General features: G+C 41.6%; 1 protein-coding gene across 6 annotated transcripts in view; it reads right to left on the minus strand.

Moving 5' to 3' along the window:
• QRICH1 (glutamine rich 1) overlaps nucleotides 1-14,209 on the minus strand; it is a 48,043-nt gene that overhangs the window by 1,313 nt on the left and 32,521 nt on the right. For all 6 annotated transcript variants that reach the window (XM_026500796.4, XM_044384842.3, XM_044384840.3 and 3 more), the window contains 6 exons: nucleotides 9,878-10,055; nucleotides 9,080-9,234; nucleotides 7,319-7,433; nucleotides 2,018-2,126; nucleotides 1,507-1,658; nucleotides 1,093-1,183 (listed from right to left, as the gene is read on the minus strand). In XM_026500796.4, the coding sequence (XP_026356581.1) occupies nucleotides 1,093-1,183; nucleotides 1,507-1,658; nucleotides 2,018-2,126; nucleotides 7,319-7,433; nucleotides 9,080-9,234; nucleotides 9,878-10,055 (800 nt within the window). The remainder of the gene's footprint in view (nucleotides 1-1,092; nucleotides 1,184-1,506; nucleotides 1,659-2,017; nucleotides 2,127-7,318; nucleotides 7,434-9,079; nucleotides 9,235-9,877; nucleotides 10,056-14,209) is intronic.

Consider the following 14,209-nt stretch of genomic DNA (forward strand, 5'->3'; position numbering starts at 1 on the left):
GTATTTTGCTCATGTTGTTTCCTCTACCCAAACCACTGAATTCCTAAATTTTACATAAGGGACTCTGCCTTCCTAGCTTGGTTGTGATGCTGGGACCCTTACCTGGGCTCACCCTCCACCCCCCTCAACGTTGTGCTGTACACTTAGCACATGCCACCTTCTAACAGTTATATTTGCCCATCCCCTCAAGATTTATCAAAGGGCTACTGTGTGCCAGGCTTGCACTAGGGGCTTGTGTTCAAGAAATGAGCAGGATCCAAGACTCCACACCTTATGCAGCTAACGGATAAGAGACAGTCAACAATTAAACAGTAACATAAATACACACAAAAATAACAAATCAGTGGTAAGTGCTACAGAGGAAACAGCCCAAAAGAACAGGCAGGGAATCTGGAAATGCTTCTGATAAAGCCGTTTTGAGAAGAGGGATGGATAGGAGCCAACTAGCCAAATATGGGGGCGATGAGGGGAGGCTTGTCCAACAGGGAAAATTTCTAAGCTGAGGCCTGGAGGTAGGGAGAGCATGACGCTCTGGAGTGGAGAGGAGCCAGTATGGCTAGAGAGAGAAGAGCTACAAGGACATGAGATTACCAAGGGGGAGTATACGTAACGCCTTGTCGGCAAGATTAAGATTATTCTTTTCTCTATACAATAAATGGAAACCACTGAAGGTTTTAATCTAAGTAACATAAGACCTATAACATAGAAAGATGATTCTGGCATTGCTGTAAAGATGACATGCCCAACTGCAAGGGCAAGAGAGTAAAAGCCAAGGAAAGAAATCCCCCCTAGATTGATGTTGCTAGTGACAAAGGTCAAGGCCAGGAAGATGCAAGACTATGCTACATGATGGAGGCTGCCTTTTTATACTTGCCTCCATCTACTTTCATTCCCCTCTCCAAGACAGGAGACCATATAAAAATCACAATGCTAGTCATTTCACATGTTTTAGGGAAACCGGTCAGGTTGCTTCTATATTTCACTTTTTGGAAATGTGTTTTTACTCTGTTTGGGACTAAAGAACGCCTCGTACACAGGTACAGTGCACACATGCACACATACAGTCACCCAGCCACCATAAAGCTTCCTCACCATTTAAAGAGGTAGAAATCGTAGAGCTTGATGGGACATCTCAGTGGATTCTCTGGATTTTCCGTCTGTTCTGCATACATGTCATCTGTAACTATAAAACACACCCCCCACCACCAGGAACATGGCATGAGACTGCCTTAGCTCAGGATCAGATTAAGAACCTTAGGCTTCTAGCCATCCCAACTAGACTTACTGGGAGGGGAAAGGGTGTGAGGCATGAAGGGAAAGTACGAAGGGAAAAAAGCAGCAATCACTTCTGGGGAATCTCTGCTTCTACAAGAGTTTGAAGTTTCTAGGTGAGGAGAAGGGAATGGAGAATTCCTATCCAGCAAGTCCCAACCTTCACACTCAACACTAACCCCCCAGGCACAAGGGCAGGCCAGGACAAGTTGCACCTGTTTCTGCGGCCCCTACCTTTCTGGCCAGTCTGGTGTATCCCAAGAGCCTTCAGGTACCGAATACTCGTGCTTTTATCCTTAGGATTAGAGGGGTTCTTCTTTGTTTGTCGCAAAACCTTGGAGAAGGCCAGCTTCATGTGCTGGTCCACTGTCTTCAACAGGAAGTATCTGTACCACAAGTGAAAGCAAGGCAAAGGGAGGGGTGCCAGGAGGAGACTATGTATGACTTACCCTCTGCCACTGGTGCCTCGGAGCCGCTGCGCACACTCCCAGGATCTGGGCAGGCCCATACCCAAAAACACTGTCTAGTGGAGGAACCACATCAAGATTGATGGCAGGGGTCTGGCAAGGCTGTCTGCCTCAATGGTCACCACACAAATGTAGCCAAGTGGTGCTGAAGGCTTTCAGTAGCCCAAAGGCTCTCCAATATATGTCAAAGGAATTCCTGTATCTACCTGGATAGTTTCCACCCTCTTCACTGGGCAGATGCCAGCAGTGGCTAAGCATGGAGCTTCTAGAACACTTACTTGGTGTTAAAGAACATGAGGGTGGTCAGCAGGGTGGAAGGGGAGTGAGCCCCGAGCTGCTTGCACTCCCACAGCATCTCCTCAGTCACGTGGCTGGGCAGGACATAGCCTAGGAGGAATAGAGCACTGCTACAACAAGAGGATGGCAGGTGGGCCCTCAGAGGTGCAGGATGGGAGTTGGGAGGCACAAGGACCACAAAAGAGTACAAGTTTAACCAGAAAAATCTCCCTAGGGAATGGCAGAAATCATCTGGAAGCTTGTTAAAACACAAATGGCTGGGTTCCAGCCCAAGTTTCTGGGGTGAGACCTGATAATGTACATTTCTAACAAGTTCCTGATTTTTCTTACCTGATGTTAATTCTTCCTCTAATCCAAGGTTAAAGTGGGGCAAAAGAACACTGAAACACCCACAACTATAAATCAAACTCTGCATGTATGCATACTTCTCTAGAAAGAGGATACAGAGCTTGCATCATATTTTCAGGTGTAAGGGCCCAAAGAATTGGTATGGGTGCCCCTGTCTGCCCTTGCTAAACCTCTCACATTTTCCACCTCTAGAAAGCAAATGCATTCTCATCCCCTCTCTGGGTAAAGGAGAGAATGATATTCAGAACTATTACAGGATTCCCCGACAGGAAAGGTTTTACTTTAAGACCCTGGTTCATAAGTGAACTGAGAGCTGGGCAGGAGCAAAGGCCAGTGTTTGCTCAAAAGCCCTGTGCAGCCAGGTCTACACCAAAGGAAGAGGATACTTGAGCTGATCATCAAGCCCCCTTCATGTGTTCCCTCAACAGTTAATGTACAAGTGTTTGTGTGCCAGGCACTGAGGCCATGGTGAAAGCATTCTCCTGCAGGAGTTTCAGGATCCTCCAGGCAGGCAGTAAGGATGTCACTTCATAGAAGCGGGTAAAGAAATATTCTGCCCAACACATTCCTCTTCTCTGCTCCTGCCAAAGCTGGCTCTCTGACTCCATTAAGTGCACGCCCATCTCTTCAAGGCAGCTCTGCCTCCACTCTTCTATTCTGTGGCCTACAGGCAATGAGATAAGCTCCCCTGCCCTCAAACATATCTGAAGCAGATGAGTGGCACAGACAGCCCTCCTTGGGGAAGGCCAGTGGCATATCTTGGGAGGTGCTATTTTCTTGGGTTTATTTCACTCTGCCATTTATATGAGCTTCCCTAGCTTTAACCACTGTTTAACAAAACTTAAGTGAAGTTTAGGGTCTAAAAACCAGGACTCCTGGCATGGGAGAAGGGAGATGCAGATAAGGACATCATATAAAAACTTTATAGTTCTCAATCTGAACTGCAAGCATCAACATGACTTATTTTATCTTTTTTTAGTTCTTCCCACTGAAAGGCCTATGAACAATGACCAACCCAGGAGCAATGAACACCCCTGTGCAACCAGACTGTGCTACTTAAAATACCATTTACCACTAAAAGGAACCAGTCTCCATGGAGAACTGACCAATTCCACATTGAGACAGAAAATAGAAAATGTCCAAGATCAGCCTGGAACATTTGGCAAATCAGAAATTAAGGAAGTAGGGCCACGTCAAAAGAACTTAAAAGCCAATTTAAGAGGTTCCAAATGGCCAAAGATGGAACAATTTGCACAGCAAAAAAGATAACTGCAATGGACTGAACCAAATTAAATATGTTTAAATTAATTAGTTCACAATGATTCCTTAAAAAGAAAAAAAAAGTGAATTGGTTATCACTGGATGAAACCGGTGAACCAACTCATTACCATAAAAACTGCTAAACAAAGAGAAAAAAATAAGCCCTTATCCCACCTCTCCTATAAAATCCATTAACTATACTGCTACGTATTCAAAGAGCGATCAAGGGAAAGTTTTGCTTTGTACTTCAGCTAATAATGAAGAAGAAATAACATCAGAATACCACCATTTGCAATTCCTAAAGAATGAATGGATCCAGACATTATGGGTATCAGTTGGACGTATATAACCCATCTATGACATAACCTTGCCAAAAAGAAAACACAAAAATCAAAACCTGATCAATGAAGTCTTTATATGGAACTACCAATTAACTGTAAATACGAGGGAACAGAAAACTATAATAAACTACAATATGGGGACGTAATCAGACTGACAATTTAAAAGGCCAGTTTCAGGGTGCCTGGGTGGCTCAGTCAGTTGAGTCATGATCTCAGGGTCGTGGGATCAAGCTCCACATTGGGCTCCACACTGGGCATGGAGCCTGCTTGAGATTCTCTCTCTCTCTCAGTCCCTCCCTCCCCAAGCGCTCCCACACACTCTCTTTCTCAATCAATGGCTAGCTTCTTCCATACAAAATTGCAAGAAAACAGAATCAAGGAGAAAATTAAAGAGTAAAGCTAAATACTAAGACATACCAGCAATTTCAATGTGGGGACCTTATCTGCACCTTGACTCAAATGAACAAGATCATGACATTTATGAGACACTTAGAAATCTGAACAAAGGGTAGAGTAGACTTTGATGACATTATGGAATTATCTTTTTTCCCCCCAAGTATAATGATGGCATCATGGTATGTCAGGCATACTAAAATATTTATGAATAATAAAGTGCGTAGGAGTTACTTCAAAATAATACAGGAGGGGAAAAACAGGTGTACACATGACACAAGATTTGCCATGGACAGTGGGTAGATGGGAATGTCATTTATCTATTCTAATTTTTACATGTGCTTGAAATTTCCATAATACAATTTTTAAAAAGCAAACTCTGCATAGCCACACGTGGCTTGAAAATTTGCAAATCACATAGTGATCCACTTACTTGGTTTCTGTTCTAATGACAGCCCCTCAGAAAGGCCTCCCTCCTAATGCCCTTAACACTCTCCATTCCCCTATGCTTTGTTCTTTAAGACACTTAATCATAAACTGGTTACTTACACATTGTCTCCTCCTGTTAGACTACAAGCTCCATTCTGTTCACTACAATATTTTATTATCTATACCTGGAATACTGCCTGGCACAGAGCAGGCACTCAAAAAGTATTTAACCAATAATTTTTTCTTAAAGGTTAAGCACGTAACTCTGTGGTGATGAATGTTAACTAAACTAGATAATTATACAAGATATACACATATCAAATCATTATGTTGTATACCTAAAACAGTATGTTATATGTCAATTATATCTCAATTAAAAAAAAAAAAAGTTATTTTAATTCCAGTTAGTTTGATGGGGGGAAAAAAGTTTAAGCAGCATACATTCTAATAAATGGCAAAGCCAGGATTAAAACTCGGATATTTGTGTGTGGATTTAAGTTTTCAACTCATCTGGGTAAAAACCAAGGAGCACAACTGCTGGATCATAAGGTAAGAAAATGTTTACTTTTTAAAGAAAATGTCAAACTGTCTTATAAAGGGATTATACTACTTTGGATTCCCACCAGCAAAGAATGAGCGTTCTTGTACTCCCTATCCAGCATTTGGGGCTGCCATTATTTGTGATTTTAGCCATTCTGATAGGTATATAGTGGTATCTTGTTTTAGTTTGCCATTTCTTGATGACATCTAATGATAAACATCTTTTCATATACTTATCTGCCACTTGTATATCTTCTTTGGTGGGGAATCTGTTCGGATCTTTTGCCCATTTTTTGGATCAGGTTTTGCTGTTGTTGTTGTTGAGTGTTAAGAGTTCTTTGTATATTCTGGATACCAACCCTTTATCAGGTATGTGTTTTGCAAAAGATTTTTTTTCCAGTTTGTGGTTTGTCTTTTCATTCTCCTAAAACTGTCTTTCATAGGTCATGAGTTTCTAATTTTAATGAAGTCCAACTTATCAATTATTTTCTTTCATGGATTGTGCTTTTGTTGTTATATCCAAAAAGTTACTACCAAACCCAAGGTCACCTAGATTTTCTCCTATGTTATCTTCTAGGAGTTTTATAGTTTCGCTTTTTACATTTAGGTCTATGACCCATTTTGAGTTGATTCTGTGAATGGCATAAGGTCTGCATTCAGATTCATTTTTTTGTATGTGGGTGTCCCGTTGTTCCAGCACCATTTGTTGACAAGACTATTCTTTCTCCACTGAACTGCCTTTGCTCCTTTGTCAAAGATGAGCTGGTTCTATTTGTGTGACTCTACTTCTGGGCTCTCTATTCTATTCCAGTGATTTGTCTATACTTTCACCAGAAACCTGCACGCAATGTTGACAGCAGCTTTATTCATAATTGCCAAAACTTGGAAGCAACGAAGATGTCCTTCAATAGGTGAATGGATAAACAAATTGTGCAGTACATCCATACAATGGATTATTATTCAGCAATAAAAAGAAATGAGCTATCAAGTCACGAAAAGACACACAGGAACATTAAATGCATATTGCTAAGTGAAAGAAACCAATCTGAGAGCAACATACTGAATTATTCCAACTATATGATATTCTGGAAAAGGCAATACTATGGAACAGTGAAAAGATCAGTGATTGCCAGGGATGTGGGGGGGAGGGGGATAAACAGGTGGAACACAGAGGATTTTAGAGCCCTGAAACTTATGTATCATATTGTAATTATAGATACATGTCATTATACATTTTTCCAAACCCAGAGAATGTAGAACAGGAAGAGTGAACCCTAAAGTGAACTAAAGCTATAGACTTTAGTTACTAATATCAATATTGGCTCATCAATTATAACAAATACACCACATCAATACAAGATACTAAATAATAGAAGAAACAGTGTGTGAGGGAGTATATGGGAATTCTCTGTATGTCCTGCTCATTTTTTTCTGTAAACCTAAACTTGCTCTAAAAAGATAAAAGTTTATTAAAAACAAAACACAAACACCTCAGACATTCTATTGTAAAACTGTTCTTTCCAACACATGCTGTTCAGGTGGTTATGTGGGTAAAACAAAAATTATGTTCGATATATGGAGAATATATATATATATATATCCAAACACATGGAAAAAAACTCCTATATATAACATAAGTAACCTACAGATGAAACAGTTCATAATTCTTAATGCAATGATTCTAATTTTAATCAATACATTTTAATTAAACCAAACCAAACCAAAAAAAAAAAAAAAAGTACCCAAACTCCCTGCATGCCCCCGTGTCCTTGCCACACTGGGACCAGCCAGGTTCTCTGTCTGGTGTGCAGTGTCCCTTCCATATCAGGCCAAGCAGCACAGAAGTTGATGCTGGTACCTAGGATTTATAGCACCCTCACCCACACGCTGTATCATAGCCAGGCACACAAGCAGCTGACCTTTTTTTAACACCAAGTGGGAAAGACATCCAAGGACTAGGAAGACTCTTACCAAGTGGAGTGACTCGGGGCTGAACATCTTTCAGAACTTCATGTAACCACTCCGTGAATCGAACATAATAAAGATCGGAGAAAATGTCATCAACCCTTCCATTTTCAAAAAGATACTAAAAGAAGAACAATAAAATTTGTTGGTAATCTCCTGAATAAAACTTTCAGGGGAAATAAACATTGTGCTACTAGTATCATCACCTCTCCCTACCCATCACTGCCTCCTTAACAAACCAACACAACAGGTCAAAAATGTCCAGCATATGACACTTCTATAGTACACTTCAGATCATGTGAAATGACTCTCACAACACTCTGGAGAGTTGGGTCAATGGGACAGATTTTGTGACTGCTACTTCATCCAGGCAAGGCAATGTCTTGTGGTAGCAAAAAACATAATGCAGACTCTGGGGCCAGACTCTTATTAGTTGTAATGTAAGTTAAGTACCTCATGCGAGTATTTTAACTTTTGGGGCTCAGGTTTTTTTGTCAGTGGAAATGACTGTGCCTGCCTTCCAGGACTAGGGAGAGCATGGAATGAAACAGAACATGTAAAGCATTCACTCAGTGCCCTGGGTGACTGGGAAGAAAGAGAAATAAACTGGGATGCAGACTTTTCTTAGGCCCAGGCAACAGGGTGAGTCCCAACCAGCAAGTGCTCTTCCATCATGCTGTGGGCTTTTCCACAAGAGCATTCACACACACTAAGACATCCACCCCTGTGCTCCTAAACTGCCAGTCCTAAATCAAGTTTCCCTGTTATACTACACCTTAGATGTCCTGAAAGCCTACCTACACTCCTATATTCTATAGATTCTCAAATAATATTTTGTGTTAATGCAGGGAACAATGAGAAAATGAGCTGAATGTTAGCACCAGAATTTGTTTTGGATAAATTATTTTTATGTAAACCATGTTTACTTTAATAAAAAGTAAAGTATAATATAAATGTTTTGTGATTTTTTAAAAAAGGCTCTAGGATACTATAACAAATATTTTAACAAAAGTTTCTCTAAATGATGAGATTATGGCTGATGTCTATTTTATTTTTTTAAAGTGAACATATTAGGTCTTCTGTAATTTTTAAAAATGTACATTAAATGGGGTGCCGGGGTGGCTCAGTCGTTAAGCGTCTGCCTTTGGCTCAGGTCATGATCCCAGTGTTCTGGGATCGAGCCCCGCATTGGGCTCCCTGCTCTCCCACTCCCCCTGCTTGTGTTTCCTCTCTCGCTGCCTCTCTCTCTGTCAAATAAATAAATACAATCTTGAACAAAAAACCAAACCAAAACAAAGACTTTAAAAAAAGTACATTAAAAAAACTCATTATATAGTTGATTTCACTCATATTGTGGAATTTAAGAAACAAAACAGGATCATAGGGGAAGGGAGGGAAAAACAAAGTAAGATGAAATCAGGGAGGGACCACAAGAGACTCTTAACTCTAGGGAACAAACTGAGGGTTGCTGGAGGGAGGTGGGTGGGAGGATGGGGTAATTGGGAGAAGGGCATTAAGGAGGGCACGTGATATAATGATCACTGGGTGTTATATGCAACTGATGAACCACTGAATTCTATCCCTGAAACTAATACACTCTATGTTAATTAACTGAATTTAAATAAAATTTTAAAATAAAAATTCATCATATAGTTGAAAGAGAACTTCTTTATAACCACTTGCTTATCATTTTACTAATTCGAGTAACCAGCAAATATCCAATGGGAACACAGCTCAAACATGTTCCTCTGAAGTTCTGTTTCCTACCTTTTGAATACACAGGAAAATATAGTAGAGCACATCTGGATCATAAGGTTCACCTTCTCCATTTCGAGCTTCCCGTGTCATTAGACAGAGCCCATAATTCAACTCAGCCACAGCAGAAGAGATGAGATCTTCCTGGAATCGCAATAGCTGGCGCCCTGAAACACAAGCCAAAGGTGACCCCGAAAGGTGAACGGGGGTACTGGCAACAGTAATCTCTTAACTGGCTGCTCATATCCCTGGAAGTAGGACTCAAGGAAGATACTCATCATCAGGGAGCTAGGATGGAAATGGTCACCTGTATCTAAGATCAGAACTGGCCTACTAAGACAATAATCCTACATGCCCTATTTACACTAAGGGTTTCCTTCCCACAATCCCCTCCACCTCACATACCTTCAAAATTATTATTAGGGCCAAGAAATGAGCAAAAAACCCACAAAATCCACACTCTGTAAGGTGAGGAAGAATATGAACATAATGTTAAGGAAGAAGGGCCTTGAAGACAGTCACTGGTTCCTATCCCCTTCCAGAACTCACTCTGCCCAGATCTGCTAGGTTGACTTCAGAAATTCGTGTGTATGAAAATGCCTGGTCTTGGGCAAACACCATAAATCCTGCTCATTTGCATCAGGTCAGGTCTGCTTGTTGCTTGTCCTGAATTCGGCATACTTTCAGATGGTGATCCCTTACCCCCAGAGCCAAGGGACACCACTTTCCTACCATTCCACCCTCTTGCTGTTTCAGTACCACTACATTTTAGACAGAGTCCACCCCTCTCTCTCCCTCACAAACACTCACTCCCAATGGGTGCCAGTCTGTTCTGAGCATCCTTCTCTAGCTCAGCATTCTTGGTCTGGGCCCAGTTTTTCCATACTTCAAGCCCTTCTTCTGGCTTCAGAGAGTTTGGAAGCAGAAGTTCTGGGGAAGGCTGTGGCTGTGACTGTGGTTCAACTTCGGCAACCTGGACAGTCTGAGCCTGTAAGAGAGAAACCATCAAAATGTGTCAATATTGTTTTGCACGAGGCCCCTCCACAAAACTGCTAGAAAAATGTTAGCTGTGGTTCTTTTAATTAAAAAAAAAAAATTTCTTCCACTTGATTTCCTACTTTCAAAGACCCCTGGAGGTCTACTCTTTACTCCAGGGACAGTTAGGGCTACTGCAGTGCTTCTCAGCCCTGGCTAGACTTTTGAATCCCTGAATTAGAAATACTAGTATCTGGGCTCTACCCCAGAATCTCTTCTTAAAGAGATTACAGTCTTTCAAAAACCTTCACACATAAAAAGGCAATTCTAAAGTTTAGTCACTGCTCAGAACTACTGGCCCAAAGCACTGCTTGTCAAACTATAAAGTGCAAAAAAAATCACTTAAGGATTTTATTAAAGTGCAGATTCTGATTTGAAAGGTCTCAGGTGGGACCTGAGATTCTGCATTTCCAACAAGTTCCCAAGTAAGGGAGCTGGTCTCTGCAGACCACACTTTGAATACCAAATGTCCAGAGTAGTGACCATGAAACTGGGGTGCATTTTAAAAACATCTGGGCTGCTTTTAGAAAATATCCATGCCTGGGCCTTATCCCTACAGATTATGATTTAATTGGTCTAAGATGGAGACCTGCCATCAGTATTTTTAAAAGCTCCCAGGTGATTCTTATGTCCAGCAATGGTTGAAACTCATCGTTTAAGAAAAAGACAAGTACAACAAACAAAAGTTGTGCTCTCTCTCCTGCCATTGGAAGATGAGACGATAAGACCTGAAGATGTATATGGCTTCTCTAGCTATATATAAGGTTGTTCCCCCCACCCCCAAATTCCTTCTCAGTAATACTGCTCTATTTCCTAAGGGCATCTTCTGAAGACAGGAGGCACTGCTCCAGCTTCCTGCCTCTAAAGGAAGAGTCATCTTGTCCTCAATGGTCTAATAGCCAAGCTGTGCACACAAAGGGGCAGGAAATGTCCATGAGCATCAATCACAATCCCCATATTGGGCGGGATAGACACCAACAAAGATACCAGGCAGAGGTTCTTGGGTCTCACAGACCTGTCTATATTCTGAACAAGTTCCTTTGAGCAATTCTCCATGCCAGGGCTTACCCAAAGAGCTAAGGAATGTCAAATCATTCAAACTGAAGGCAAAATAATTTATGACACATAAATCTGCTTCTCAATTAATAAAAGTAAAAACTCGTCTCTTAGCTTTCATAAGCTAATTAAACAAGGAAATAAAGCAATACCAGTGTGAGGCTCTTAAATTTGTTTGTCAACCCAGGAGCTCCAATCTAGATACACTTCCCAGTTCAAGTACCAATCTCCTTGGTGAGTCTTACCCCCTTTTCCAGTTTCCATGTTTGTGGAAGTGATTGCTAACTATGCACCTCCAAAGCTAGCCCTGCCCTTAATATACCCAGGGAGTAACGTTATGTCTCCAACCAAACATCTTACAACCACCTCAGACTACCATCTATTGAGAGAACTCATCACTTTCCCCATCCAGAACTGTTCTCCTCAGAGTTCCCTCCCTACCTTGTTCAATGGCAATACCATCTACCAAAGCTGGAAATCTAGAAGTCTGACTAGATAAGTAGGTGGGAGCCAGGGCATCTGGGGCAGTACTTTGCTTCTGGTGTTTAGCCAAGCCCCCTTCACTGTGTGCCTTCACCCGCTATTGTAGCATTCCCAAGCATCTTGACAACAAAATTCTTTTACACGTCCAAATGTCTATCAGTGGGTAGGGGTGATAATGATCCCAACCAGGATGGAAACTACTGATGTAAGTAGGGCCTTGTACACTGTGGTATACAGTCTTCCTTCCTCTTTATAATGGAGCCCTTGGAAAGTTTTAGGCTGGGAAGTGACACAATCTTACATTAAAAAAAAAAAAATTCTTTCTGATTTATGGAGAATGGATTGAGGAGCAAATGTGCTGGTGGCCTGGACTAGGATGGCAATGGAGAAGATTTAAGAAATGCTAAGAAGTGTGGTAGCAGAACCAAAGTGGCTTGTTGCCGAGTTGGCTGTGAAGGGAAAGCAGACTTAAGGATGATTCCTGGGTTTCTGGTTTGAACAAATGGGAGGATGATGGTACCACTTTCTGAGAATGGAAGTTTTGTTTTTGTTCTTTAAAAAAAAAAAAACCAAAACAGGTCATCTATCTATCTATCTATCTATCTATCTTTAAATAAACTCTACCCCCAAAATGGGGGTAGAACTCATGACCCCAAGATCAAGAGTCACATGCTCTACCAAATGAGCCAGCCAGATGCCCTGAGAGGAGAGGTTTTCAATGGTGGTAGAGGTGATGCTAATGAAGGGCTGAGGTATCTTCAATAAATCTAAGTAAATGAAAAAATAGGCTGCTGGATGCATGAGAAAGGTTCAAAGGGAAAGGCATGGTCTAGAGACACAGGTCTTTACCTGTGTCTCAATGCAGCACAGGGTAAAAGACATGGGCTCCAGAGCCAGCCTGTCCAGGGCCGAAACCCAACTGTGCTACTTACTAATCGTGGCTTTGGTCTTGTTGTTTAATCTGTACCTCAGTTTCTTCATCTGTAAAATGGAGATAGTAGTGCATACCTCATAAAGTTGGTGTGAGAACTGAATGAGTTAACCTGCGTAACACTGAAATAGTGCCTGGAGGATAATGTCAGTGACTATCATCTTCAGTGGCACCAGCCATCTGGAGGGTGCTGAAAACTATGGCCAAAGACAGAAATTCTTTAGGGAGAAAAGAAGGCTAGTACCAAGTTCTGAGGAACATTAACATGTATGGTTCAGATATAAGCACCAGCAAACTCTTCTAGGAAGGAAAAAGAACCAGTGGGGGTAGGAGGAAAACCATGCCAGAGCAGAATTCCAAGAAGGCAGGTATGGTCTGTTGTGTCATATGTTACCGTGAGATAAAAACAGATATGCCTATTGGATCTGGCCACAGGGAGGTCACTGCTGACCTTGACAAGAACAGACTCCGTCATAAATTGAAGAGAAAATTGGTTAGTAGGCAGAATCAACTTGGACAGATGATGCTTGAGAACTCTGGAAATAAAGCAGAGTAGAGAAATGGGGCAACAGATGGAAGTGGATGTGAGCTCAAAGGAGGGAGGTTTCACCATAAATCTGGTTTTAAAGGCAGATGATAAGAGAACTTTCATAAAGGGTATGCCAGGTGAAGAGCACAACACTTTGTCATCAGCTCCCCTTACGGTTCAACTCACATCACAGAACAATTATCTTCCCCATGGATTGTGAGTACACCAAGGGCAGAGACTATTCATATCTGTTCCTCAGCACCTTGACACTAAACCTAATAAGTAGGGCAGAAGGATGTTTGTGGTATAAATGGACAAACTCATCTTTCCTACATGATAGGTAGTCACAATTTCTCCTTTTCTGGTAATACCTGACATTCATTCCCATTAAGACTTTCCCAAAGGAGACATTGCCTCTGAAGAACATGGGCCTACTAAAATGAACTCCCCAAAAGATCTTCTCTTGCTTAAGGGCCCAGAAGTAGAAATTACAGAGACCAATGAGCATCAAAAGAGGCCTGACCTGCAACTTGGACCATTAGGCCCAGGAAAGCTGAGGAGAGCCCTGATGTCCTCCCCATCCCTGTGAGCAAAAGCTGAGCTACATCACAATTCTCCAGGCTGGTCTCTCCTACATGCAATTAATTCTACACATCTGTACTTGATTCTTATTATCACAACTCTTAGGATTCTGGAAAACTTTCCTACCACAAATCAGCTCAAGCTCAACTCTTTACTTTGGGAAGATACATCCTTTGCTCCCTGTATTAACTCCTCTCCCACAGTCCCCCTCTCATGTTGCACCAGGCCATGTCCCTTCTGTCCATCCCCGGCTCTGTAATGATGCTGCTCCATTCTTGCCAGTTGAAGCTATAGAGATCAAATGCCACTTTTCCCACAAAGACACTTCTGCTGACTTTTTAACCTAGAACAGTCTCTGAATACCCAGTTTGTTTTTGTGTGTGTGGAATATATAACGTCACACTTGATTATGCTGCCTTATAAGGAATTCAGAAAATAGAAATCATACATTCTTACTCCAAAACTGGACTATAAGATACCTGAAGCAAGGATTCTGTCTTGTTCTACTTCTAGGCCTGACAGCTAG

Source organism: Ursus arctos, unplaced genomic scaffold, assembly GCF_023065955.2.
Source record: "Ursus arctos isolate Adak ecotype North America unplaced genomic scaffold, UrsArc2.0 scaffold_14, whole genome shotgun sequence".
Classification (NCBI taxonomy): Eukaryota; Metazoa; Chordata; class Mammalia; order Carnivora; family Ursidae; genus Ursus; species Ursus arctos.